The sequence below is a fragment of the Grammomys surdaster genome, unplaced genomic scaffold, assembly GCF_004785775.1.
Source record: "Grammomys surdaster isolate TR1022 unplaced genomic scaffold, NIH_TR_1.0 125341, whole genome shotgun sequence".
Lineage (NCBI taxonomy): Eukaryota > Metazoa > Chordata > Mammalia > Rodentia > Muridae > Grammomys > Grammomys surdaster.
In genome coordinates this window covers 149,652-177,161 of record NW_021620215.1, presented here as the reverse complement: position 1 = coordinate 177,161, position 27,510 = coordinate 149,652, and the positions used below count along the sequence as shown (strand labels likewise).

General features: G+C 38.1%; 1 protein-coding gene and 1 long non-coding RNA gene across 2 annotated transcripts in view; one reads left to right on the top strand and one right to left on the bottom strand.

Moving 5' to 3' along the window:
• Nucleotides 1–743: 743 nt before the first annotated feature.
• On the bottom strand, nt 744–1,856 carry Apcs (amyloid P component, serum). Its single transcript, XM_028785736.1, has 2 exons — nt 1,610–1,856; nt 744–1,499 (listed from the first exon to the last, which is right to left on the bottom strand). Exons 1-2 carry the CDS (start codon nt 1,674–1,676, stop codon nt 892–894), a joined length of 675 nt encoding a protein of 224 aa, XP_028641569.1. The 5' UTR covers nt 1,677–1,856; the 3' UTR covers nt 744–891.
• Nucleotides 1,857–1,946: 90 nt separating this feature from the next.
• The window catches only part of LOC114637530, a 64,284-nt gene continuing 38,720 nt past the window's right edge, over nt 1,947–27,510 (top strand). The window contains exon 1 of the long non-coding RNA XR_003713762.1: nt 1,947–2,004. This is a non-coding gene — a long non-coding RNA (uncharacterized LOC114637530). The remainder of the gene's footprint in view (nt 2,005–27,510) is intronic.

Below are 27,510 nucleotides of genomic sequence, written 5' to 3'. Positions count from 1 at the left end.
GTAATCATATCAGCAACTACCACTACTACTATCTGGAAAATAGTTTGGAGTGTTGTAGCTAGTATGATTCTTGCTGTGCTGAGTTTTAGCTGCACTATACACAGGGACATGGGACTAGGTTACTTATAGAAGGAAAAAAAATCACTTCTTGAGATTTGAACTGTATCTTGTGAGAAGCAGGAATCATGGATGAAGTGTAAAGAAGACATTTCTGTTAGCAATATTTATTATATGCTCATCAGACATAGACTCTGTCTGTGATAACATATGGGTGGCAGTGCAAAAGCCAGGTGTTCTAGATCTAGAATATTGGAGCTTTTGAGACACTGTGCATTTTTATCTTCATATGAATTGATCTCAGTTTCTTATATATTTTTGGTTTTCATTTCTATTCTAATTTCTCTATCTCATTTGCTGTCCAGTTCTCAACTGTACTTATCTTTCTCATTATAGTTCTGTCCCTTGAGCAACATCAGATTTCTTTTATTGACTTGTACTTTGAAAAGCAAACAGAAGGATTTTTACTGCAATTTTACACATATTTTGAGTTATTATTAAACTGATTACCAGGAACTTATAAGTGTTGCTACTTTCCTCCTTGTTGAATGCCCTGGCATTCAAGTTGCTTAAAATCTTCCATCCCCCTGCTTTATAACTTGAGTTTTTTAGATATTGAAACATCAATTATCAAAAGACGTAGAGCAAAGAGAAAGCATTTGAAATTATGACAAGCAGCAATCCAATGCAGGTGGAACTGGACAGGATTTTTATTTGGCAGATATGTAGACAGGACGTTCACAAAGAAGAAAAAGCTCCAGATAGAGTGAGTTCTGCTGCCTTGAGCTTGTACACATTGGTCATCTCATTTCCATGAAATTTTGTTGGGAGATCTTAATCCCACACACGAGGGCTGATGACTACATAGCCATTTATTTCATAGTTCAGAGCCTGCCAATCCACAATATTAGGATTGAGAGGGGAACCATTGTACACAGATAAAATGTCTTTTTGGGTCAGCACATAGTCCCACATGTACAAATCCGCAAACTCTCCCACAAAGGACTGCCTTTTTTCAAACCCTCCTCCATAGGTATCCTGTTCCTGTCCCAGGACAATACTGGGTGGGGCTTTCACAGTGTATCCCCTCTGCAAACCCTTTTTTACCCAAGGCTTTCCATTGACCCAAAATTCAGCAATGCCAGAGGAGGACTCCCAGGTGGTACAGAAGTGTACTGGAGAAAAGTGTTCTTCCATACCACGGACTGTGACTTTTGAATGTCCGATATATAGGCTGTATTCTCCAACTCTTTCTTTATAAATTAGTAGCTCATTGTCTCTGCCCTTCACACTGTAGGAAAAAAGACTGTGAGGGCGGGAAAGGTCACTGTAGGCTCGGAAACAAAGCGTAAAATTCTGCAGAGGTTTCTCTAGACGTGGGGTCAGCTTCACATGATCAGTATCAGATTCTCTGGGGAACACAAATACCTTCCATTTAAGGTCTGTGAGATAAAGTAAGAAATATAATGCATTTCAACAAATTCAGAGAAACAACAGCTCAGATTCAACTTTTCTCATTTTATTTTCCCTGACAGTAGCCTAAACTTCTTACCTGTCTGAGCAAAGGCTTCTGAAAGAAGACTGATGAAGATAGACATCCAAAGCAGCAGCTTGTCCATGCTTGGTCCAGGTTATGACAGCAGCAGCAGTTACTTGGGTATGAGACAAAAGTGTGGTGGCCTCCTATGCTCTTCAGATTTCGAGTTTTGTATGTGCCGTTGATGACAATAAAGGATGGAGAGAAGCAATGTGAGGTACTCCCAGGTCCTCCTTCGTTCTGCCAATAATTAGACCTGTTGTTGGAAAATAAATGATTAGCCCCTTTGCTGGAAAATCAATGGCAGTTATTAATTAGACACAAGCCAGTGCTAGAGCTCTAATCCCTGTGACCCAGATTTCATTGCTGGGAAGAGAAGAGCTGCAGATCTTCATGGTCCTACAGATAGAGTAAGAGGCCAGTTTGGCCACATGAGTTGCTTCATTTAGCAGCTGGGTCTCTTTCTCATGACCCTGTGCTTTGCTAGAATGGGATATGGGAACAGGGTGATTACATACGTACTAAAATTAAGCGAAGTGTCCTCTTCTGTGTAGATCATTCTAGAGTTCTATCTTCTGCCAAGAACCCTATAAAATCTATTTATCTCTTTAATTTTGATTACTCAAATATTGAGTAGCATATCCAGGCATTACTAAGAGCATAGAGACAGCTGAAGTACAAACCTTCTGTTTGCCCTGGAGCATACTAGTTTTCTACAACTATTACTCAGCTGTCCCTTATTTGATGACTCATGGTGCTTTCTCATCTTAAACTTCCTTATTTCTCATTATGACTAATTGTTTTTGGTGATATATACACCTGCTGAAATGTCAGCATCTTCCCGTTTTCCACTCTTTCCTTTGAACCCTTGGAGATTAAGGTATATCTTTGCTGATGACCTCATTGTCGCATTGTGCTCACATTTGTGCACTCATTCCCAGGGTCATTATGTGTGGAGATTGGGTGGGGGCCAACTCTTTTACAGTATCAAAGAATTTCATACCTATTTTCCCTACTGCTAATTTAAAAGTCAACCTTTGTTAGTCATCACTCAAACCTCGGCTTCTAAAACATCTAAGTCATTTTAGTTCCCTTTCTGCTTGCTTGATTTTCTTTCTCACCTTTAAAGTCTATAGAATCTTTGTTATCATTCTTTTTTGTCTAGATTCTTATTCTTTACTTTCTTTCTTCTCAGTTCATCTCGGGTTAGTTAGGCATTTCAGTGACACAATAACTACCATGGTATAATCATTTTCTCCAATTCTGCTCTCATTATCTTTCAAATCCTCATCTCTGGGCATTTTTAAAAAACTTTTATTTTTCTAATCTAAGCTAAATCTTAGGTTGTGAAGCCTTATATACCTTGCAGCATATGGGTGAAGACTACAGTTAGTTGGAATTACACATCCTATTATTTCATGCATTAAATACTGATTCTTCTTCTTGGAAGTCCATATGATCTTCAGTATTGCTCTCCCTTGCCTATAATCTCTGGAGTAAATCCTATTTTCCAACCAAACACCTCTATTTGTTACTCTTTACTTATGACTTACATCCTGACTTTGTTACTTCTATTCATCACCTTGGAATCGTCTATTATCCTTTTCTTTTTATTCAAATCCTAAATCTTCTTCAAAATGAATCTCACAAGAGTTAATGCTTTATAAGACTTTTCTGATGGACCAACTACATGTAATTTTCACTTTTTTGGACTCTTAAAAATATCTTAGTAATTTTTCTATTACTTTGGTAAGACAACACAACCAAAGCAACTGATAGAAGAATTATTTGGGGCTTACAGCCTGCATGGCTGGCTCTGGAGCAGTATCTCACAGCCCCCCGTATTGAGACAAAACCATGAGACAGATAAATAATGGGGAAAGGTTGAAAGTGGCATGAATCTTTTGTGGCCTCAAAGTTCATCCCCAGGAAGGAACTTCCTCCAACAAGGCCATGTCTCCCAATCCTTCTCAAACAGTTCTACAAACTGGAGATATTCAGATATATGAACATTTTAGGGCCATTTTCATTCAAGCCACCACAATAAAGTTAAAATCAAAGACTGTGTGTATACATGTGGATGCCCAAGGTCATTATCATCCTTTATGGATCTGACTTTATTTTTTGAGACAAAATTTCTCAGTAGATCTAGAGCTTGTGGCTTTGGCTAGCTTGGCTGAGCAGAAAACCCTTTATCTTTCATCTAACACAAGTGTCATAGAAGTGTAATGATATGCCTGTCATGCCTAGCCTTTACATGGGTGCTGGGCTTATGAACTCAGGTTCTGGTGCTTGAGCATCAGTCACTTTATCCACTGAACTATCTCCATAGCTCCAGGTTAAGTTTCTTTTCTTTTCATATAGTTTAGTAACAACACAATAGGAACCAAGAGGACCTTTTCTATGAACCCAGGGAATGTATGATTCCAGGTTTATGTGTTAATCAGTGAATACCATAAAATTCAGAGACTAGGTTAAGCAGCTGCATATAGCCTTCATCATAAATGAATAAATTACCATTCTATCAGCAAAATGGTTTCAGATGTCTGTGTAGAATGGAATTTTTTTAATTGATGATGAAAGCCTGGGGAATATATGAGCCAGTCCAAAGATCTTGGAGGAATAGAGATTTTTATTGCTGTTGGGGACAAGTAGCAGCATGTATTATTGAGAATGGGAATATTGTAAAGAGGAAGTCGTGGTTGACAAGTAAGTGTGATCATTATTAAAATGAGAAGAAGGTAGAAAGTGGGTAATTGGGTGTTTTTTTAGTGTCCCCACCATGGAACGATTCTCAGGATTTATAAGAAAACAACCCATGTTTCAGTAATCATCAAGACAGAGACCAAGAAATTTATAACAGAGTTCTGGAGACTCTGAAATCAAGGCATAAAAGAATGAATCCTGAGTCTTCAGACTGAGGGGAGTTTTCACAGAGAAATAATTTATTCTATTGTCCAGAGACTTCGATACCTTCTTGCCAGTGAAAATTCAGGTACAGGCTGTAGTTTCTGTGTGGTTCCAGTGAGGAAGAAAGGGCAACAATATATTGCAAAGAAGCATGGTGATGAGTATGGCCACAGTAGAGGTTCCTGCTTTAATTAGTCAGCATCAAATAGAGTTTACTTTAGAGAGTACAGAAGGCACTGTTTGAACCAAAAGAATAGATACAACAAAGCAGATATGTACGTTGTAATTAAAGATTTCCAAAATGATTCAATGACTTAGGATTCTAGTGTCTTGTGTGATTGTGGCATGCTAAAAACAGAACAACTGTTAGGAAAAACTAGAGACAAAGAGACTGAAGTAGACAAGGGGGAGTACTAAATTATTTCTTACAATTCTTTCCTGTGGGTTCTGGTAGTCACAAGAATCTTTTAAAAACAGCTAGATTAAAAAAAGGCAATTGAAAAGTAAAAGTAGGTAATGTCCACCCCATTATGTGGTTGTATAAAATCAAATGTATAATCATACTTACAGAAAAAGGAAACAAGGAGAAAAAGATAAAACAAAAGTTTGTATGATGTTAACTCAAACTTTATTCTAAACCTTTTATTGCGTACTATCTTCAATCATTTTCTGTTGCTGTAGTGAATGGCATGAACTAGGTAATTTATAATTTAGCATAGTTATAGACTCTCAGCAATCTTAGAACACGGTGCTAGCCTCTGAGAGAGCATTCTTACTGCATTATGACATGGTAAAAGGTAGCAATAGTGAAACAGAGTGAGCATGCTAGATAAAACTTGCTTTTAATAACCAAAGTAGCCAAAGCCAGTAAGCTATAATCTACAAATAACTAATCATTTTCAAGGGTCTCACTGCCTTATGATTTGGGGGGAATAAGTTGGTTAGTTTGGGGGATACATTCAAAATATGGCACAGGCCATTTGGAAAAATACGATGCTACTGCTGTGGATGAGATAGTAGATAGCCCACTGGGAAGAAATAGATGCCATATGTTGGGTCCAAAATGTCAATCCTGAAGTGATACTGTGACTTAAGGGAAAAGGGGTTAGTGAGGAATTTGAAATCTGTGGCTGCCACTTAAGTTTATTTATAAAGACTTCAGAAGAATTATTCTGTAAGTGATGATGAAAGGAGGAATGGTCTCTTATAGGGGAAGAGAGAAAAGAGAAAGGGGCCAAACTGATTTGAGGGAACATTCACTTTTATGTATTTGAATGCAAGAGAAGAGTTGGGATCTGGGAGGACAGTATGTGTAGTGTCATGGAAACCAAGTGAGTGTAAGTTTCCAGAAAGCAGTGTCCAATAGTCTAAGGCATACTAGAGAGATCTAAGTGGAAAGGATGCGGGATTTAGCAATAAAAATGTCATCAGTGACCTTTGCTAGAACAATTTTTATAGAGGAGGCATGGCAGAACTCAACATTAACAGAATGATAGTTGAGAGAGAAAAAGAGATATTTCCTATGTTTCAGTAATTCTGACAAGGGACAAATGAATCAGGTTCTCTCTGGGGAGTCCTCAATCCAGTGTGTGTTTCCCACTTAGATTATGCATTGTCTCTTCCTAACAGAGGGATTTTGTTCTCTTTTTCTCATGCCCTAGTATTTCATCCAGAGATTATGACTGACCTTTCTAGCAAACTGGCTCTTTCAGACTCTAAACACCAGGCCCCAGGAGCCTGGCTGACTTCTGCTTCTTCCCTGTTTTGGCATCCTCACAAACTACCTGTTTACTTTCTATGTCCTATTGATACTTCATTAAGTGGCTATCCGCATACTGGGCTCTATCCTCACGAATGGATTCAGATCACTCTTACCAGAGCAAGTTAGCCATAGAAGTGTGTTTGATCCCTTCTTTTCCCCTCTTATATACTTCTTTTCCATGTGATACCTTTGACGATGATGTAGCAAGATCATCATCACATGTGAAACTCCTTGAACTGAGATTTCTCAGCCTCCATAATTGTGAGACAAATAATCTTCTGTTATTTATAAACTAAGATTTATAAAAGGCAGGACACAAGAGTAACTAGGATACCTGACAGAGAAAATGTCTAGATAGTTAAGCATCCAAGGTGTTGCCATAGCTTCTTTTGTATGTGTATAGTAAAGTAGTAGAAAGGGGATATATTTAAGGATGGAGTCTGTGATTAAGAGGGAACCACATAACCTTTTGGTATAAATTTAGGGAAAGTCTAGGGATTCCATAGCATTTGTGATCAGAATCCTGGTAGAGACACAGACAATGAATGACATTTTGAAGAAGTTTCAGGAGGAATTGAATGTCAAAGAATCTACTGACAGTTGAAGGATGTTAGAGGAGAAAGTCTATTTTCTTTGGGGGCTTGGTCCTTCATAGGTTAACCATAGTTCAGTAGACTGTTCTACAACAATCCATATGTGGCTATCACTAATTGGGCTCAGTGGGCTATAGTAAAAGGAGGACAAGAAGGTAGGAGGAGAATGTAATGGGGAATAATAGGAGGGACTGGAATTGAAAAATGGAAGGTGGTAAATGATACTGGAAAATATTATGTGCATGTATGAATTCTCAAAGAATAAATAAAATATATTTTTATAAATCAGAAAAAAATTCATCCTTGGTCGATGGTATTGAATGAAGATCTAGTGTTTTCTTCCCTAGGGGTGATTATTCCTCCCACTCTCAGTATTCCTTAGTTGCCTATAGTACAGTGTATGGTTGAAGGCTCACACAGACTTAACATGTCTGTGATTGTCCATGTTAAGCTCATGTTTATGGCTACTAAATGAGTATAATCCCCATGTTCTAAGTATTTGTTCTTAGACCCACATTAAGTATAGTCCTCAATCCTTACAAAAATTTTCTGTTTGAATTGGTTTCTAAGGTACTTATAGTGCTGAAGAGATTAAGGCCTCTGGATTGAGTTGATGTTACAGTATGTTAAGGCTTTGGAGTCTTATGGAATGAGATGAATGCATTTTACATGGAGATGAAGGTGGATTTTGGAAGGCATGTGAAATGAAATTCTATTATTTAAATGTATTGACCAAAGTTTATGTGTTAATAAACTTAGTCCACAGAGTTGCTGTGTTAATAGGTGACACCTTTAAAAGATGTGTAGGCAATGAAGAATTTATCCTTATGGGATTGGTGTGATCTTTGTATAAGTGGCCATATAATAAAAGCACATTTGGCCGTCTCTTACTCCTTTTAGGATTCTCTTTTATTATATGATGTCTTCTATCACACTATCTCACAGCAAGCTGGCCCCTATAGATGCAGTCTTTCGTTTTTGGACTTTTGAACAATGAACCCTCTACTATTCACTTATTTGTAAATTACCAGTCTATGGCTTTTTGTTACATAGCACAAAGCAGACTATAAAACACTGAAGATTATGACAAATTCTTTACCAAAGTGGCTCTTTCTAACTAAATCTGGGCTTCAGGTACTATGGTGACAGTGTAGCCCCTTTTTTCCCAATTCTAGGGTCATCTCAAATTGCTCTGTCACTTTCTGGGTCCTATAGATACATGAGAGTCTCTTTTCTCAATCTCAACTCTCTGTTCTTAATTTCAGGCTTTATTTATAAAAGAAAACCCCTGCCAAGTTATCTCTCTTGTACTCTGGGGTTCAGTGAGACATTCGGACAATGTTGTCTCACTAGGATCTCACTTTCACATTCAGAATTCAACTGAAACTACTCTGTAGACATCACAGTGTCTACCTTTTTATTTCCTTTTGTACATCCCTATTTATTTTTGAGATGATTTTTATAGTTTCTTAAGTATAAAATTTAGCTTTTATTATTATAAAGGAATTTTGTCCACCATTTCTAATATAATTTTTAAAAATAAAATTGGCTTTTTATTGGAAGTTACTTGTCATAACAATCTCCTTGCCATTCATGATCTCTCATGACACAAACATTCGGGAGAAGGAAATTGCAAAAAACAAAAACAAAAAACCTTAATAGCAAGGACTCAGTGTAACCCTACATGTTGAATATGTTGAAAAGAAAATTTACTGTTCATAGGAATTATTTCTTTGTCTTTAGTGCTATATGTCTGTCATTGAGGTATTGCTATGTCTCTGTCTCATACAGGTATTGAGGAAGCATGGTCAGATTTCTCACATAAGCAACTAGAAGAAGATGTGGCTGGAGTTGTTATGTATCATATTTATTATTCTGTTTTCCCTTGTTCCATCTTTCCTTTATGACTAAAATTTCACCTCTGAGGACCTTCCCTATCCTATAGACCCATTTCTTTTGTTATTATTATTATTAATTATTATTTTTATTTGTTTATATTTCAAATGTTGTCCTCCTTCCCCATCTTCCCTTTAACCCCCCACTTGCTCCTTCTCCCTTTTGCTTCTAAGAGAGTGCTCTCTCACACTCATCTACTCCCACCACTAGCATCCCCCTTTGCTGGAACAAAAAGCTTCCACAGGACCAAGAGCCTCTCCTCCCATTGATGCCAGATAAGGCAGTCTTCTGCCTCATATGTAGTGGGAACCATGGACCAACTCATGTATACTCTTTGGTTGGTGGTTTACTTTTTGGGAGTTATGAGGGGTCTGGGTTAGTTGATATTGTTGTTTTTCTATGGGGTTGCAATACCCTTCAGCTCCTTCAGTCCCTCACCCAACTTTTCCATTAGGGTCCCTGGTCTCATTCCAATGGTTGCCTACAAATATCTGCATCTGTCTTAGGTGCTGGCAGTGCCTCTCGGAGGACAGCTATGCTAGGCTCCTGTCTGCAAGCACTTCTTGGCATCAGCAATAGTGTTGGGGTTTAGTGTCTGCAGATGGGATTGTCCTAAGGTGGGGTGGTTACAGACCCATTTCATTGCCATTTCCAATCCATTATAACACACAGCAAGAGCCTCACAAAAGTTAGATAGTTCACATTGTCTGGTATCCCTAGCACTAGTGAGTGCAATCCTTTATATCCTCACTAGAAAGTGATGATATCTCTTTAGATTACCCAAACCACTGAGCACCAAGTATAGCATCTAGTTCAGAGCTCATGCACACTGGGCAGCATTCTGTAGTGCTTGTTAGTCCTACAGATAAGAGCCCTTTAGGACTTTCTTGTTCTTTGCCATTTTGAACCACTTGTGTGGTTGTCTAGACATTCATGAGAGACAGGCATTGAGAACAAGACTAGTGTGTGGTACCTTTCTTGTGTATTGATCATAACACTTCTCTACATCATATCTATGCTCCATTAACACTTCTGTGCTATAGTGACCGACTTCTGTGTCATCCTACCATGAATCTCTCCTGTTTTAATATCACTCTTGAAGGAAATATATATTCATCACAGTAAGGGCATAGGCTATAAGTTTCTCTATCAATGCCCATTTTCATCATAGTGTTCAGTATTTCATCCTTTGTGTTTATGCCTCCATCTTTTCATAGTTCTTGTCTTATATAGCTAAGTCATTATGGCCTAGATTAAGCCCAAATCGATGAGTTAAATATAAAAGGTGCCTTTTACCCTTATAAAAGGGCCCAGATCCCTATTGTTTACTGACTTAGATACACAGACACAAAGGATACCACATACACAGTTGTGGACAGGAGGATTTCTTAATAGGCCGACTCATTTCATCAGGAGACCTTTAGTCTGGGGCAATGTTTTTCCTGCTCACAGCATTTCACATTTCACAAGAGGACAAAATAGAGAGCTTCGTTGTAAATTGGCTGAAGCACTTAGGCTGTTCTTCTTGAGCTCTGCAAAGAAGGCAGAAGCTAAGATTTTAACCCTGCTGCTCATTCCCACCACACAACAACTCTTGAGTAGTACTTTGATGACTTATTCTTATGGGTGAGCATTGTGACTGAAAGTCCTCCTGGCTCTCATTTCTCCTGGCCTTTTAGCATTTGACTTTTATTTGAGTGGTACAGATCTAGCAGTTATGATGGCAGGAATAACTTCAGTTAAGTAATCCCAGGGTCAACCTGAGACTTTCAGTTCTATCATTTTACCATTAATGGGCATTTCAAAATATGTTATTTACCATTTGATGGTTGAAAAATAAAAACTTTCAGCAAAGAAAGGTTCTTGCTTCCATGGACTCATCCTGGCTGACCACGCAGATAGTGTGTATTTAGGTTCTTTTAAAAACCATGTTATTCTTGTAGTCTCCATGCTACTACAATGAAGATGACTGCTGCTTCTCAGGAAATGATACTTGTATCCTGGGTGTCCTTTTCTTCCCTCTTGAAATCTTTTAAGAATGATTACATTCCATGGAGGCTGCATGGTAACTGGGTCAGTAGTGGCTAACTGTGCAAATAGCTTTGAGTGCGCCACTGTAAATGTCAACTATCATTTTCAACGACTCAAACCTGCCAAATGTCTTTGTGTCTTCTCTGGGTAGGTAGGTTGACATGGGTTGGGAGGGAAAGGCTGATGGTTTGTTTTTAATCACGTGTCCTTTTTGGCCCTTTTTATATCTTCTAAAAGGCCCCTCTATGTCTTCATCTTTTTTTTCTTGGGTAGGTCATTACACATGTCATTACCACTAGGTAGAAAAGTTGCTGGGCCAGCTTTCTATTTTTACCCTTTTGACCCTTTGATCCTTGGGGCCAGTTCACCTGCCATCAGAGTCAGTTCCATTCTGCTGGTTTGAAGGTTTCTTGTTGAAAATTTTTGCATTCATTTTCACTATCGAGATTGGTCTATAACATTTTTTTGAGTTTTTAACTGGGTTTAGAGTAAGACTGGTTTTATAAAATAATTTGTATGTTTTCCCTAATTTATTGACTAATTTGAAGAGTTTTGGTATTACCTTAAAGTAATAAAGTATTGGCTCCTTTTTGAAGGTCTGACGTAATTCTGCACTAAATCCTCCTGGTCATGAGCTTTTAATGTTGAGAAATTTTTATGTCACTGATTGTTATGTTGCCACTCAAATTATTCATTTCATTTGATTTAACTTTGGTGTGTCAAATGTATTAGGATATTCATACATTTCTTTTAGATATTCCAATAATGGAATATAGGTTTTTATAGAATAACCTAGTTTACTCAATCTCCTCTAGTAAATTGCTTAACTTTTTTTCTAAGCTTATTAATTTGGATTTATTCTTTCTCTTTTTCTTAATGTAGATAACAGTTTGCTAGTTTTGTTACTCTTTTTAAAGATCCAACTGTTCTTTTCATTGATTCTTTGTGTGTGTAGGTGTATGTTTGTGTTTTGTTGTTGTTGTTGTGGATAATTTATCTTTGATTTTTTTGTGTCTTCCTGTTTGCTCTTTTGGGTAGTGTTTGTTTTGTTTTTTTCCCATGTGTTCAGGTGTATCATTCAGTTTATTAATTTGATATTTCTAATTTTTATAATCTAGGCACTTAAGGCTGTAATTTTTTCTTATAGAACTGCCTTCATTGTGTCCTACATTTTTGGTATGTTTTGTTTTTATTTTTAAAATATTTTAAATTCTAGGAGTTTTAAATTTTCCTTTTTGATTTCTTCCATTATTCAGCAGTGTATTCCTCAACAGTCATGAGTTCATGTGCTTTCTATAAATTCTATTGCAGTTAACATCTAGTTTTAGTCTGTGTAGTCAGATAAAATGACAAATGCTATCTCAGTGTTTCTAAATTTGTTGAGATTTGCCTTGTATCTTAGTATGTGGTCAGTTTTGAAAAAAATTTCCATTGGATAATGAACGTGTATTCTTTAATGTTTGGGTGGAATGTTCTCTAGATAATTGATAAGTCCATCTGTGTCCATTGTGTCAGTTAGCTTCAAAGATTTTTCTGTTAATTTCTGTCTTTATTCACTTGTCTGTTGGGGAAAGCAGGTACTAAGACACTCACTATCACTGTCTTAGGATTAATCTGTGATTTTAGATTTTAATAGTGTTTGTTTTAAGTTGCTGCACATACATTTGATCCATGTGTTTAAATTTATAATATTCTCTTGGTGGATTTTTCCTGTAAAGAGTATGATATATTCCTCGTAATTTCTTCTTATTAGGTTAGTTTTAATTTTATTTTGTTAGATCTTAGTACAGATATGCCTTCTTGTTGCTTAGTTCTATTTGCTTGGTCCACCTTTTCCCATCCTTTTACTTTGAGGTAGGGAGACGCATTTCAGTGAAGGAGAGAGATGTTTCTTGGAGGCAGCAAAAAGATGAATCTTGGTTTCAAATTCATCTAATCCTCTTAGTCTCTGTCTTTTTTAGTAGAGAAGTGAGTCCATTAGTATTAAGAGTTATTGTTGAAATATATTTATTAATTTCTGTTATTTTATTGTTTTGTTGTATTTTCTTAGACCTCTTTCAAATCAGTGTTATCATTTACTTGTTTGTTGTGTCCTCTTGGGCATATATTTTGTCTTCAGACTTAAATATTCCTTTAACTATCTTTTATATAGCTAGTTTAGTGGTCATAAATTTGTTTTTAACACAGAAAGTTTTTCTTTAATTTATTTTTATCAAGGCTGATAATTTAGTCTGGTTTATTACATGCTGACATCTGTGTACTTTCAGGACCTGTACAACACAGATCCAATCCAAATACTTTTGGCTTTTAAAGTCTCACTTGAAAATTAGGTATTATTCTGATGAGGGCTGCCTTTAATATGACATAGATCTCTCTCTCTCTCTCTCTCTCTCTCTCTCTCTCTCTCTCTCTCTTGCAGTTTTCATTATCCTTTCTTTGTCCTGTGCTTTTAGCATTTTGTCTATGATATGATGTGAGGAGTTTCTTTTCTAATCCTATTTATTATTCTGAATGATTCATGCACCTTAATAGGAATCTCTTTCCTTTGCTTTTAAAAATGTTCTTCCCTCCCTCCTTCCCTCCCTCCCTCCCTCCCTCCCTCCCTCCCTCCCTCCCTCTCTCCCTCTCTTTCTTTCTTTCTTTCTTTCTTTCTTTCTTTCTTTCTTTCTTGATTTTTCTCTTATATAATACATCCTGACCACAGTTTCCTCTTTCTCCACTCCTCCCAGATCCCCCCTTCTGTATCCACCTCTCCTCCATCCATCTTCAGAAAATAAAAGGCCTGCAAAAGATAACAGGCAAACATGAAAAAATAAACAAATACAATAAGACAGGAAAAAATCCTTATACTGATACTGAACAAGCCAACCTAACAGGAGGAAAGAGTCCCAAGACCAGGCAAAAGAGTCAAAGACATACCTGCTTTCACAGTTAGGAGGCTTTATGCAGGCAGCAACTTTACCTCTTTGTGTTTAATGAGTGTTGTGGATGTTGTCCTCAACAATAAGGCCCTCCTGTCAGTTTCTGAAGAACAAGTCTCTGTCTTAGCATCAGCCTAGATTGCTTTGAGATCTCCATGCAACTCAGAAAAATACAACCCAGTCTCCCCTCTGGAAACTTTGACTGACTACCAGCGATGGCCAGTTCAGACTTCATAGCCCCCTTACTAGATATAATGAATTCTAGGAACTTTCCACTACACTAGGTTTCCATATGACCTCTTGAATGTCACACCCTCAATTCCAGCCATCTCTTCCCATATTTTATCACTTTATCCCATCTTGCTCCCCTCACCTGATCCTTACTATTTCTGCCCTCATCTGTCCCAAGTCCACCAAGAAAAATCTGTTCTATTTCCCCTTCCCCAGGAGGTCCATGTGCTCCCCTGAAGTCTCCTTCTTTAACCTTTCTGTGTCTATATAGTATAGCTTGGTTATCATTTAATTAATGGCTAATATCCACTTTTAAGTGAATGAACATTGTATTTGTTTTTCTGGGTCTGGGTTACTTCACTTAGGATTATCTTTTCTAGTTCCATTCGTTTGGTTGCCAATTTCATGGTGTCATTTTCTTCCACAGGTGAGGAAAACACCATAGTGTAAATGTACCACATTTTCTTTATCCATCTTTTAGTTGAAAGACATCAAAGTTGTTTCCAGTTTCTCGATATTATGAACAAAGCCAAAATGAACATAGTTGAGTAAGTGTCATTGTGGTAGGATGGAGTGTCCTTTAGGTAATATGTCCAAAAGTGGTATAGCTAGATGTTGAGGTAGATCAATTCCCAATTTTCTGAGGAAGGCATGGTATTGATTTCCATAGTAGCTGTACAAGTTTATACTTCCACCAGCAACAGGGGACTGTTCCCAATTGCTTCACATCATTATCAACATGAGACATCACTGGTGTTAGTGATCTTAGTCATTCTGGCAGGTGTAAGATAGAATACCAAAATTGTTTTGATTTTAATTTCCCTGATAGCTCAGGATGTTGAATGTTTATTTATGTGTTTCTCAGCCATTTGTGATTACTCTATTGATAATTCTCTGTTTAGAACTGCAGTCTCTTTTTAAAATTGGATTATTTGGATAATTTCGTTTTTTTTGATATGTAGTTTCTTGTGCTTTTTATACATTTTGGATATTAGTCCTTTATGGAATGTGGAGGTCATGAAAATATTTTCCCATTGTATAGAATGGAAATTTGTTCAAATGATGGTGTTCTTTGCCTTATATAAGCCTTTTAGTGTCATGAAGTTCCACTTATTAATTGTTGATCTCAGTGTCTTGTGCTACTGGTGTTCTGTTCAGACAATCATCTCTTGTATCAATACATTCAAGGAGAACTCCAGTTTCTTTTATAAGGTTCACTGTATCTGGTTTTATGTTGAGATCTTTGATCCACTCAGACATGAGTTTTGTGTAGGGTGATAAGTAAAAACCTATTTGCACTCTTCTCTATGCAGGTAACCAGTTTGACTAGCATTGTTTGTTGAAGGTGCTGTCTTTTTCCCCCTAATCTCTCTCTCTCTCTCTCTCTCTCTCTCTCTCTCTCTCTCTCTCTCTCTCTCTCCGTTCCTTCCTTCCTTTCTCTTTCTTTCTTTCTTTCTTTCTTTCTTTCTTTCTTTCTTTCTTTTTTTCTTTCTTCACGTTGTATCCCTCTCACTGCCACTATCCTAGTCACTCCCATCCTCCAGTTATTCCCCATATCCCCTCCCTTTCTCCTTTCTGTGGGTGGGGGATCCCTGTATATTCCAACATCATGCCACATCAAGTCTGTGAGGCTAGGTGCATCCTCTCCCACTGAGGCCAGACAAGGCATCCCAACTAAAGGACATATCCCATGTATAGGCAAGAAAGAAAGAAAAAAAGAAAGAAAGAAAGAAAGAAAGAAAGAAAGAAAGAAAGAAAGGAAGGAAGGAAGGAAGGAAGGAAGGAAGGAAGGAAGGAAGATTTTGGGATAGCCCCTGCTCCAATTATTTGGGACCCACAGAAGACCAAGCTCCACATTTGCTACATATGTGACAGGAAGCCTAGGTCCGGCCTGTTTATGTTATTAGGTTGGTGGTTCAGTTGGTGAGAGCTCTAAAGGTCCAGGTTAGTTGACTCTGTTGGTCTTTTTGTAGAGTTCCTATACCCTTTGGGCCTACAATCTTTCCTCCTATTCTGCCTCAAGAGTCCCCAAGCTCTATCCACTGTTTGGTTGTGGATGTCTGTATCTGTCTGAGTTAGCTGCTGGGTGGAGCCTCTCAGAGGACAGCCATGCTAGGCTCTGTCTGGAAGCATAACAGAGTATTATTGATAGTGTCAGGGATTGGTGCTTGTCCATGGGATGGATCTCAAGTTTGGCTGATTATTGGTTGGCCACTCCCTCAATATCTTCTCCATCCTTTGTGCCTGCATTTCTTGTAGACAGGATAAATATTTAGTTATAAGTTTTGTGGGTGGGTTGGTGTCCTTATCACTCCACTGGGGTTCCTGCATGCCTACAAGAGGTACTCTCTCCAGGTTCCATACCCTCAATGCTGTGAGTCTCTTATCCCAGGTCTGTCTCTTCCTGGAGTTTCCCCACTTCTCCACCTCTGTCAGTTGCAGATTTCCATTCATTCACATGGCCATCTGGCTATCTCTTCTGTTTCTCCCCACACCTGATTCTGTACCCCCCCAATTCCTTTCTCTATCCTCTCTCCCACTCAGTTCCCTCCCTCCATCTGCCTCTTATGACTAGATTAGTCTCCCTTCTAAGTTAGAGTCAAGCATCCTCAACTGGGCCTTTCTTCTTGTTTAGCTTCTTTGTGTCTATGGAGAGTAGCATGTGTATCCTGTATATTTTGGCTAATATACACTTATAAGTGAGTACATAGCATGCATGTGCTTTTGGGCCTGGGTTACCTCACTCAGGATGATATTCTCAAGTTCCATACATTTGCCTGCAAAATTCATAAGTCTATGTTTTTAATAGTTGAATAGTATTCCATGCCACACTTTCTTTAACCATTCTTCAGTTGAGGGACATCTATAATGTTTCCAGTTTCTGGCTATTACAAATAAAGTTGCTATGAACATTGTTGAACAAATATTTTTGTGGAATGTTAGAGTATCTTTTGGATATATACCCAGGAGTGGTATAGCTGGGTCTTGTGGTAGAATGATTCTCTGTTATCTGAGAAACCACCAAATTGATTTCCAAAGTAGTTGTACAATTTTGAAATCCTACCAGCAAAGGAGGAATGTTTCCCTCGCTCAATATCCTTGCCAGCATGTGCTATCACTTGAGTTTTTGATCTTTGCTTTGATGAGTGTAAGATGGAATCTCAGAGTTGTTTTGATTTGCATTTCCCATATGATTAAGGACTTTGAACATTTCCTTAAGTGCTTCCCAGCCATTTGAGATTCTCTGTTGAGAATTCTCAGTTTAGCTTTGTATTCCATTTTTAAGTTGGGGTATTTGGGTTATTGATGTCTAACTTTTTGAGTTCTTTATAAAATTTTAAATATTAGTCCTCTTTCAGATGTAGGGTTGGTAATGGTTCTTTCCCAATCTGTAGGCTGCTGTTTTGTCCTATTGACAGTGTCCTTTGTCCCATTTATCAATTGTTGATTTTAGAGCCTGAGTCATTTGTGTTCTGTTCAAGAAACTATCTCCTGTGCCAATGATTTCAAGGTTATTTTCCACTTTCTCTTCCATTAGATTTAGTGTATCCAGTTTTATGTTGAGGTCTTTGATCAACTTGGACTTCAGTTTTGTTCAGAGTGATAAATATATTTGCATTCTTCTACATGTAGATAACCAGTTAGATCAGCACCGTTTATTGAAGATGCTTTCTTTCTTTTTTTTTTTTTTCATTGTATGGTTTTGGCTTTTTTTTTTATCAAAAATCAAGTGTTCATAAGTGTGTGTGTTTATTTCTGGGACTTTGATTCTATTTCATTGATCACTGGGTCTGTTTCTGTACCAGTGCCAGGCAGTTTTTATTACTATTTTTCTGTAGTACACATTGCCAGAGATAGTATGAGGCCAAGCAGAGCATTTTAGTGAGAAGTTGAGATATCAGATTGAATGAATCAGATTGGAGAGTAATTTGAGCCAGACAGCTAAGTTGAATCAGCTAGCCAGAATTCAGAAAGAACTAGAAAGGGTGAGCTTATTCATCAGTAAGCCTCAACATGTCAATCATATCAGGTGAATAAAAGTTATTTTTACACCAACTGATTGTCAAGGCTTCATATTTTTGCTTGTTTTCTTGTGTTTTCCTTAGTGACTTATCTGGAATAAGGTTAGAAATGCTACTAACCCAATGACAGGAGTCCTCTACTAATTTGTGCTCAGATATTTTTTTTTCTGACACAGGATTTCTCTGTGTAGCTCTGCCTGTACTGGGACTAGCATTGTAGACCAGAATGGCCTAGAATTCACAGAGCTTCACCTTCATCTGCCTCTGAAGTGCTAGGATTAAAGTCATGTGCTACTACCACCTAACTTCTTGCTCAGATTTTAAATATAGCTTTTCTTTAAGCCCCTCTTTTTAGAGAATGCACTATGATTAGCATAACTCATGCTTTAAAATTAATTGTTAATTATTGATTGCACAAATTTTGAGCGTATATCCAGGTAGTACTTATGTGCATAGAACAGGAAACAAGGGTGGGAAGGCTGAAGCTTGCTTTTCATTAATGGGCCTATGAACAATTTCTGTTGTGTATGAGTTGAGTGGGAACATTCATGGCTCCTGTTCTACTGGAATATGTCTTGTGAAGAACTGAGCTGATGGAGAAGGCATCTCCAGTCTTCCCACCTATCATCATCACCTGCAATAGCTCTTCTGCAATGTTGAGTGTGGTGGGAGAGGGATGGAAACAGACCCATTTAAAATGTCACAGTTTTCTGTTTTTCACAAATTTGTCCTTATTAAAGATTTTTAGAAGTTTGATAAATAAATGTTTGCAAGCACTCTGGCAATCTCCAGAAGCTTGGAATAATTGTCATTAATAATTTTTCCAGTTGAAGAAATGTTTGTTCAAGAGATTTTTGCTGAGCTGCTTGCCTCTCAAGCATTCTATGAGCTTTTGTGTTTCATCTTGTGATTTTGTTAATGCCTCTGTAGTAGAGTAACTTGGTTTGATAAAACTATGTTCACCATTTCAGTGTCAGGTGCTAGGTCTAGCACTAGAAATTCAGTACTTCTTGGAGAGACAGCATTCCAATTGTTTTCCATTACAGGCCAGCCTTCTGTAGACTATAATCAGAGAATGGTGCAATTGCAACTAACAAAGGCTCCTAACTATCACTATGGAGATGAGGAGTGGCTGAAGGTTAGCTTTGTACCAGAGTCAACACTTGGCCTGGATTTGAAAATATGAATAAAAGTTGTCTTTTGACAGAAGAAGAATAGGCATTTCAGATAGCTGAAGAGAATCAGAAACTGTTTAATAATGTGCAGTATAGCAGAGTGCTTTACACTACATGAAGCACATTGAACATTATACTTGTTAGTATGGGGATGTTTTGAAGCAGTAAAAACATGTAGAAAAGTGCAAGACAAGACAAAATGACTAACTAAAGATAGTGTAACACAAGTCATGCCACTAAATAAGAGAATGCTACCAGCCAAACATTGGACTAAGCACAGGCACCCCAGTGGGGAAGTTAGGGCAAGGACTATAGGAGATGAATGGGTTTGCAACCTCATAGGAAGAACAACAATATCAACCAAAGCTCCCAATATCAGACCCCCCAAAGCTCCCAGGGACTAAACCACCAACCAAAGAGTGCACAGTGGGTACCCATGGCTGCAGCTGGATATGTAGCAGAGGATTGCCTTAACTGACATCACTGGGAAGGGAGATCCTTGGCCATGTGGAGGCTTGATTACCCAGGATAGGGGAATGGTAGGCCGCTGAGGCAGGAGTTGGGGAGTACCCTCATAGAGGCAGGGCAGAGGGAGTAGGTTATAGGAGGCTTATGGAGAGGAAATTGGGAAGGGGGATAACATTTGAAATGTAAATAGATAAAAATAACCAATAAAAAAAGCAAGAGAGAGAGAGAGAGAGAGAGAGACAGAGAGAGACAGAGAGAGACAGAGAGAGAGACAGAGAGAGAGACAGAGAAAGAAAGAGAGAGAGAGATTGTGTTACAACTTTGAAGTTTCTTCCTCCTTCAGTTACTTCCTTGCTTAAGAGCTTGTTCCTAAAATATGGCATGATGCTTCTACCTTTTTGTTATTCCAGTCCTTGTAAAAAAAAAAACAACAAAATTCATAGATGAAGGGAAAAGTGGTTGATCAGGACAACCAAATGGCCAGTGGTAAAGCTATTTCTGAGACAGTATCAATCAAATTGAGTTGTCTTTCAATGGAATTAAGTGGAAGATTTTAGACAAGAAGCAAAAAAAGAAAAAAAAATTTAGGACCAATCAACATTACTTTCTAAGGTAGTACTTTTCAGAAGCAGCAGAAAGAGATCAGATGGTGTGGTAGAAGGACAGGGAGAAAAAGACAAAGGATTTTCAAAGGTGATACTACTATGTGGATCACAGTCTCTATAAATTTGTTTCACACACTCCAACTGGTCTTCTTGTTGAACGGACCTCTGAATGAAAAGGTTTCTAAAGATGTAGTATGTTACAGAATTCTGAGAACTTAAATATTTCCTTAACAGACTGTTCATGTTTGCTTTCTTTTGCTATGATCAACATCATGAACAAAAGAAATTTGGGTAGGAAAAGGTTCATTTGGCTTATATTTTTGTGTTATAGTTCATTATTGAGGGAAATCATGGAAGAAACATAAGCAGGAACCTGGAGGCAGGAACAAAAGCAGAAGCCAAGGAGGAAGGCAGCTTACTGATTTGTCTCCTCTGGCTTGCTTCGGCTACCTTTCTCATATAGCCCAGGGTTACATGCCTACAGATAGCAACAAATACCAATGGTTGGGTCCTCATAGGTCAATTAACAATTAAGAAAATGCCTCACAGACACAAACATTGGGAAGTCTAATAAAGGAAATTTTGTACTTGAGAGTCTGACTTTCCAGGTAATTATAAATTTATGTTAAGCCAGGCAGTGGTGGTGCACACATTTAATCCCAGCACTTGGGAGGCAGAGGCAGGTGGATTTCTGAGTTCAAGGCCAACCTGGTCTACAGAGTGAGTTCCAGGACAGCCAGGGCTACATAGAGAAACCCTGTCTCAAAAAACCAAATAAATAAATAAATAAATAAATAAATAAATTTATGTTAAGTGGACAAAACCTAACTGGTATACATATTTAATGTTCATCTATATTATGCATAAGTATAGCCTAAAACAGCCTATAAGTCTGTTTTAGGTATCTTTACTTTGCAAGAAGCTAAGAACAAAGCAAAAATTAAAAATTCAAGACAAACAACACAAGTATTAACTAATAGAGTGGTTAAAGTAATAGTCTATAAAAATTCCCATGACTTAACATCATGAGAAATAATTTTTGGCTTTTTAAAAATACAATTCTATGTTCCTGGTTGGCAAGAGGCTCTCCTCTACGTTGTATTTCAAAGAACTTGCTTCATATGGCTCTTCTATTTCCAGAGCTTCACAGCCTTGTGATGGATGCTCTGCCTGCAGATGGAGACAAGAAAAGGGCAATGATGAAACCCTCCTCTGCTTCATACCATGGTGGTCTGGAAGTGGTGCATGGCATTTCTGTGCACACACTTTTAGCAGGAACAATTCCTGGAGCTATACTTACTAGGGAAGAGGATGGGAAATGTAATTCTGGGTTGGGAAGCTACTTCTTAACAAATTGGTGAAGAACTAACCTGCTGCTTCTGACATAAAAGATCAAGTTCTCTATTCTACTAAATAAGGTGGATTGTAATGGTTTTATTCTTAAAATCAATGTATAAGAAACTTCTATTTGCTACATCTTGTACCCTGTGGAGTGAACATTGAAGATCAGTTTCATTCACTGCAACTTTCACTGTTATTGTTCTTTACTCCCGAAGATACTAAAACAAGCACCATGTTATGGGAAGTTCTGATGGCCATGTGGAGAGTTATCTTGGTGAGGAGAAGGGGACATCTTTGTCTTTGAAAGAGAGGAGAGGAGAGGAGAGGAGAGGAGAGGAGAGGAGAGGAGAGGAGAGGAGAGGAGAGGAGAGGAGAGGAGAAGGAAGGGAAGGGAGGAGAAGGGAAAGGGTGGGAAGGGAAGAAAAGGAAAAAGGGAAAGACAAAAGGAGACAGAGGGAGACTGAGATACAGAGAGGAGAGAGAGATTGAGAGAGAGAGAGAGAGAGAGAGAGAGAGAGAGAGAGATTGTGTGTGTGTGAGAGAGAGATATGGGGATGAGAGAGAGAGAGAGACAGAGAGAGACACAGAGAGACAGAGAGAGACCAAGTGGCAGAGGGATTGCAAACCCAGTTTAGCTAGACTGACCTTCTAGAAATTAAAAAAGTCAGATTAAGTACTGAGTGAGATGGGAGTTTTAAAAAAGGAGCACATCTGTGGTCAGTTGAGGATGGGAGTCTAAATGAAACATGGACTTGAGATAAAATAAACAGAAGGACTTGAGAGCAGTTACACTTAGAAGTCAGTTGGCTCACCATGCTGTGTGAGTGTGCCCAGAGCACCACTCTCATTGTGGACATTCTTATGTGTGTGGGTGCACAGTAGCCAGGACAAACAGTAAGTAATGCTTCATCTTTATGGCTCAAGGATCTACTCTATTTCACATCTTCAGGACAATGGCTTTCACGGTTTCAGTGAATGAACAGTACAAATACTTAAAATGGAAAATTTAACTGGAAGACAGAGCTGCAGTTCTTGGAAGGTGAAAGTGGTTGCTGGAATCTACTATGAGAAAGGTAGAAGGTAGGGGGCTATCGGATAGTAAATACAACACTTCATTGTTTCCGCATATAAGTTATTTTACTATACATTTCAGGAACTAAAGTTTAAATTATAAGTTTCAGTCTAGGAACTGTACGGTAGATATGAAGGCCATGGAGTCTCACCCTAGACTGCTAACCTCCAGTTCTGTGGCTGCATTTTTCAGATGATTCATCTCCATGGTTATTTACATGTTCAGTGTCTAAGTGCTTATTGGCTATCCTGTGATAACTGTATTCTGTGTCTCATTGAATGTTTGCGACACTGAATAGGGAATTTTGTCTGTAGATCTGCTGGTTGAAACCAAGACCTTGCTCACGCTAGGAGGGTGCTTACCCCTGAGCTACATACCCAGCTCTGCTCAGGAGTTTGTTCCAGTCAGATTTGCATATAGAATGCAGAGTAGTATCTGCAGCATGACAATATATAAAATGTTAGCTATCATCACCATGGTTATATTGTTGTTTTTTACTTTCATTTTTCCTTTGTATTTGCCAGTCCTAATTAAAACAAATCAACAAAAATATCAACTTAAAAACACCATGAAAAAATTACAAATGAGTCAAAAAAACTTTTTATAAGCTAAGAGTTTTAACCTGTGAATAAATGTTAGATTTTAGTAAATGCTACTAGAAATCTATTAGATAGTCCAAAAATGATTATAAATTCTGTAAACTGAATGTCCTGAAATACATTCATGCATCAAAGTTTGATTCCTGGAATAATTTTATTCAATAGAAAAGAAAACTAAGGAGAATAGGATACTTAAACCTTAGAATGCACAATTAGTGTCATCTATTCAGAACAGAAATATTATCAGAGCCATAGACATTTATAAGGGCTCAGATCTGTGTGACTAAAGCTGTGCCTGGAAAGTAAGTCTGTATTAACTTGTGCAGGCTCAGGGAAGCTGTGGAAATTAGTTCTTGTTAGCTTGATTCTTGACAAGCCTGGGCAGAGGCTGAGGCCCCGCAGAGCTTGCCTTCCACCTCACTACCTGTGGCAAAACAGTGGCTTGTGTATCAGCCAGAGTCCTGCTTCAGGAAGCAGAAACCATGTTAGTTTTTGTAAACAGAACGACATTTAAAAGATGTAATTAAGTGTTTGCAAAACCGCAGAGGCCTGCAGGGGCAGGCTGTAGGCTATGACTTTAAGAATAACTCACAGAACAAGATTGTTGAATTAGCCCACCAGGGTGCTCTGTCTCTGTAAATGTTGGAGAGGAGAGGGATCTGGACACCACCTGGGATTTGTAGCATGCCCTATAAAGAGATGTAGGGATGCTGGAAGCAGAAGGCAGATTTCAGCAGTGACACAGATAGCTGCCAAAGGCTGGGACACAGCTTTCTCATCCCCAATGGTTGCTCAAAGTCACAGAGGTGGTCACTGAACACTGACTGGAACATTCAGAGAAACTGAGCATTGCCATCAAAATTTACAGCACCTCAGCATCTTTCTTATGGAAATGTCCACGTGGCATACCTTTGGTTAGCAAGATATTACAGGTTTTTGTATGGAGTAGGGAGAGCTTCAGGCATTGCTTTCTTGAAAGAGGGATAGGCACTTTGGGTGCTGCTTCTTCCCTTTTTTCTACACTGAGTGTGAACATGATGCTGAAGCCATTTTGTACCCTAAGAGTTTAAAACCAGCGTGTTTTAGATGGAGACCACTAAAATGCACCAGAAATTTTCTACTTGGAATTCTGTGCTATTTGAGACAGGAAACAAAATCTTTTACTGTAAGGAAAAGGAATGCAAGTGTCAGATGCTAAAAATCTGCACTGAGCCCACAACAGCTCTGAATACCGGCATAAAAGTCTGGGCAGGCTTGATGCTTTGGCCTGGAGCTCTACCCTTCCCTTAAGATTCATATGTTTATTGATTGATGCAAGAGGGAGAGACATTTTCTTTCTTTCTTTTAAATTTAGATTTATTTTTATTTTATGTGTGTGTTGTTGCCCTTATGTCTGGTTCCTCTGGAAGCCAGAATAAAGCATCTGGTTTTTTGGAACTATAGTTATAAATGGTTGGGAGCTGCCATGTGGGTGCTGAGAACTTAATCACAGTCCCCTGGAAGAACAGCCAGAGCTCTAATTGTGGAGATATTTCATCAGCCCCAAGAAAGACATTGCCTTTAATGATGTAGCCACTGGGAAAATGCCCATGTTCCAGTAAATAACTATTCACCCATATTCTCATAAGCACTCTAATGAAACTTTTTTATTTTTAAAAGGTATTTAGTGCGAAGAGGAATTATCTGGGAAGAAGAAAGCCACTGTAAAGGAGGCAGGGGAACAAGAAAAAGTCATGTGAATGATGTATGTACAAGTGTCATGATGAAGTCCATCACACATAACTAATGCACACTCATAAAACATGGATAACATTATAAGTTGCTCTCCCATTCCTGCCTCCTTCTCTTCCTTCTCTTTCCTTCCTCTTCTGTCTCTTCCTTACTTTTTCTTCCTTGTCCCCCCTTTTCTCTCTTTTCCTACTTTCTTGTCATTGCTTCTCCCTCTCCTTTTCCTCTCTTTCTGGTCCTCCCATCTGTCCATGGATGTTGATACTCAACAGACCACATCAGAGGAAGACATCAGTGTAGCAGATTCTGTTTCCATCACAAGAGTTTATCTCCTCTTGCAATGTGTCATCTGCACCATATCTATCAACTCTGACACCTACAACTATAATTTTTTTCTAGATATATTGTACTGCCCCAATTGTGAGATTGTTTCTCAGGATACCTACTAGATTGAACTATATAGAATTGCTGGTATTTGAACATTTTGACTATAAAAATAGTATTAACTTTTTGTGGTGCTACCTAGTTGTATAACTTAGGAGGTTAATAGAAAACTTCAAAACAGAAAGAAGCCAATTTTTAATCTGATGAGATACATCAAGTTAGTGAATTAAATCATCCAGTTCTGTTTTTTTCTTTATAGTCTAGTGTTGTGACAGCTCTTTGGACAATCTAAAAAGGTCAATTTCACATTCCAAAATTAACAATTTCCTTTCCAACACAATGTAGACTCTAGACTTAAGGGGCTATATGGAATTTCTCTGAACTTGTAAGACATGATGGAATAGGGTAGAATATCACCATTTGTGATGTCCTGAAAATTTCTTAGTAGGGTGCATAGAAGGAACTTTTCTCAGTCACCCCAAGTCAGTTCTTTTATGAGTACAGTAGAGCATCAGAAGAATGGCTTTGTGTCATGATCACTAGCAACACTGTAAAGTGACCTGAGTGTAGCACATTTAGTTTCCATCAGAAGGCACTTACTTTGTTCTTCTTGCAGGACATTTACTCAAAGGACTTTGATTATGTCTATTATCCTCCAGTTCTTCACAGATAGCAGGATAACCAAATAATGCAGAAATTATCTTGAATTCTGATTTCAATTTTTTGTGGTCATATTTATGGGCTCCCATGTTGTCATGTTCTTTCATTGTATTTTTTTGCTAATAAATTTTCAATGAAATGATTGCTTTCTTGGGTTAAAATTTTTCCTCTTTTTACACCACTATTGATGCATCTGACAATTATAAGAAGTACCCTGAGAAGATTACCAGCACACCATTTCATTTAACAATATAGATTTGCTGAGGAAAAACTTTGTATGATATTGACTGATAGATAATCTCGATGGCAGTTAGCACTTCTGAAAGAGGAAGTTTACATCTAGTCTAGAAAGTGAGCTTGGGAGGAAGGATGAAGAAGAAGAAGAAGGATGAAGTTGAAGAGAAATAATAACTCACGAGCCATTCTTTTAATATTGGTTACTGCTGAATAAGATTTTTTCTTTCAATGATAAAACTTGTTTGGCCAGGACTCATCTGTTTCGCTCAGTTTTCTGATTCTTATGACTAGCTTGGAACCTGGTAAATAGTCAATGTGAAATATATTGATTAGATAAGTGAATAAATAAGATGGCTATATAGTGTCAAAGTTTTTGACCCAGTCCTAAGAAACTCTGTTTCATAGAACATGGCTTTGTAAAAACCCATACATTTTTGTTTTATTCATTAATTATTTTATTTATTTACATCCCAAAATGCTGCCCTCTGTTCCCCCCTTGCAGAACTTTTCCCCATATCCCCTTCACCTCTGGTGGCCCCTAGGTATCCCCCTACCCTGGATCATCAAGTCTCTTCAGGATTAGGCACATCTTCTGCCACTGAGACCACACAAGGCAGCCCTCTGCTATATATGTGCTAAGGCCTTGGCCCAGCCTGTGTATGCTCTTTGCTTGCTTAGCCACGACACTTTTAAGTTATCCTTTCCAACATGTACTTCCACACTTAAAAGCAGGGATGAGGCTGAGTGTTATACTGATAGAGCAGTTCTCTGGTCTCCATAAGTTGATTCTCAATCGGTAAAACTGCTCAGGTGTTTCTTCTCTGTGCTGAACTGATTATTTAAGTAGTCTTTTCGGAAGATCATCTTTGGAATAAATTGGCCATTGTCTTCTGTTTCCTGTATTCATGAATAGATTAAGCCATTGTTGAATTCGTAGCTGAAAGACTTGTTGGAAGTAGCTTACTTGGAGGAAGTAATTCAACAGAGATTGAATTCAAAAGAAGAATATTTATTCCTTCACAGATAAAAGGTTCAGAAATGAGGAAAAAAGTACCTTGCACTAGGACAATAGGAAAGATGTCTTGAAGGTATCGAAGGACTTGCCAAAACCTTGTCCAGCACAGGTTTCTGTGTGAAAGTGTAGAATTACTTGAAAGATGATGTTTTAGAAGCACATCCTGCTTCTTGGGACTTCCTGGAATGTTGTTTCATTGGAATTCATTTTATTGCACTCAGATACACAGAGGTCAGCACAACTGTGATCCAAGTTCAAGCTGGAGG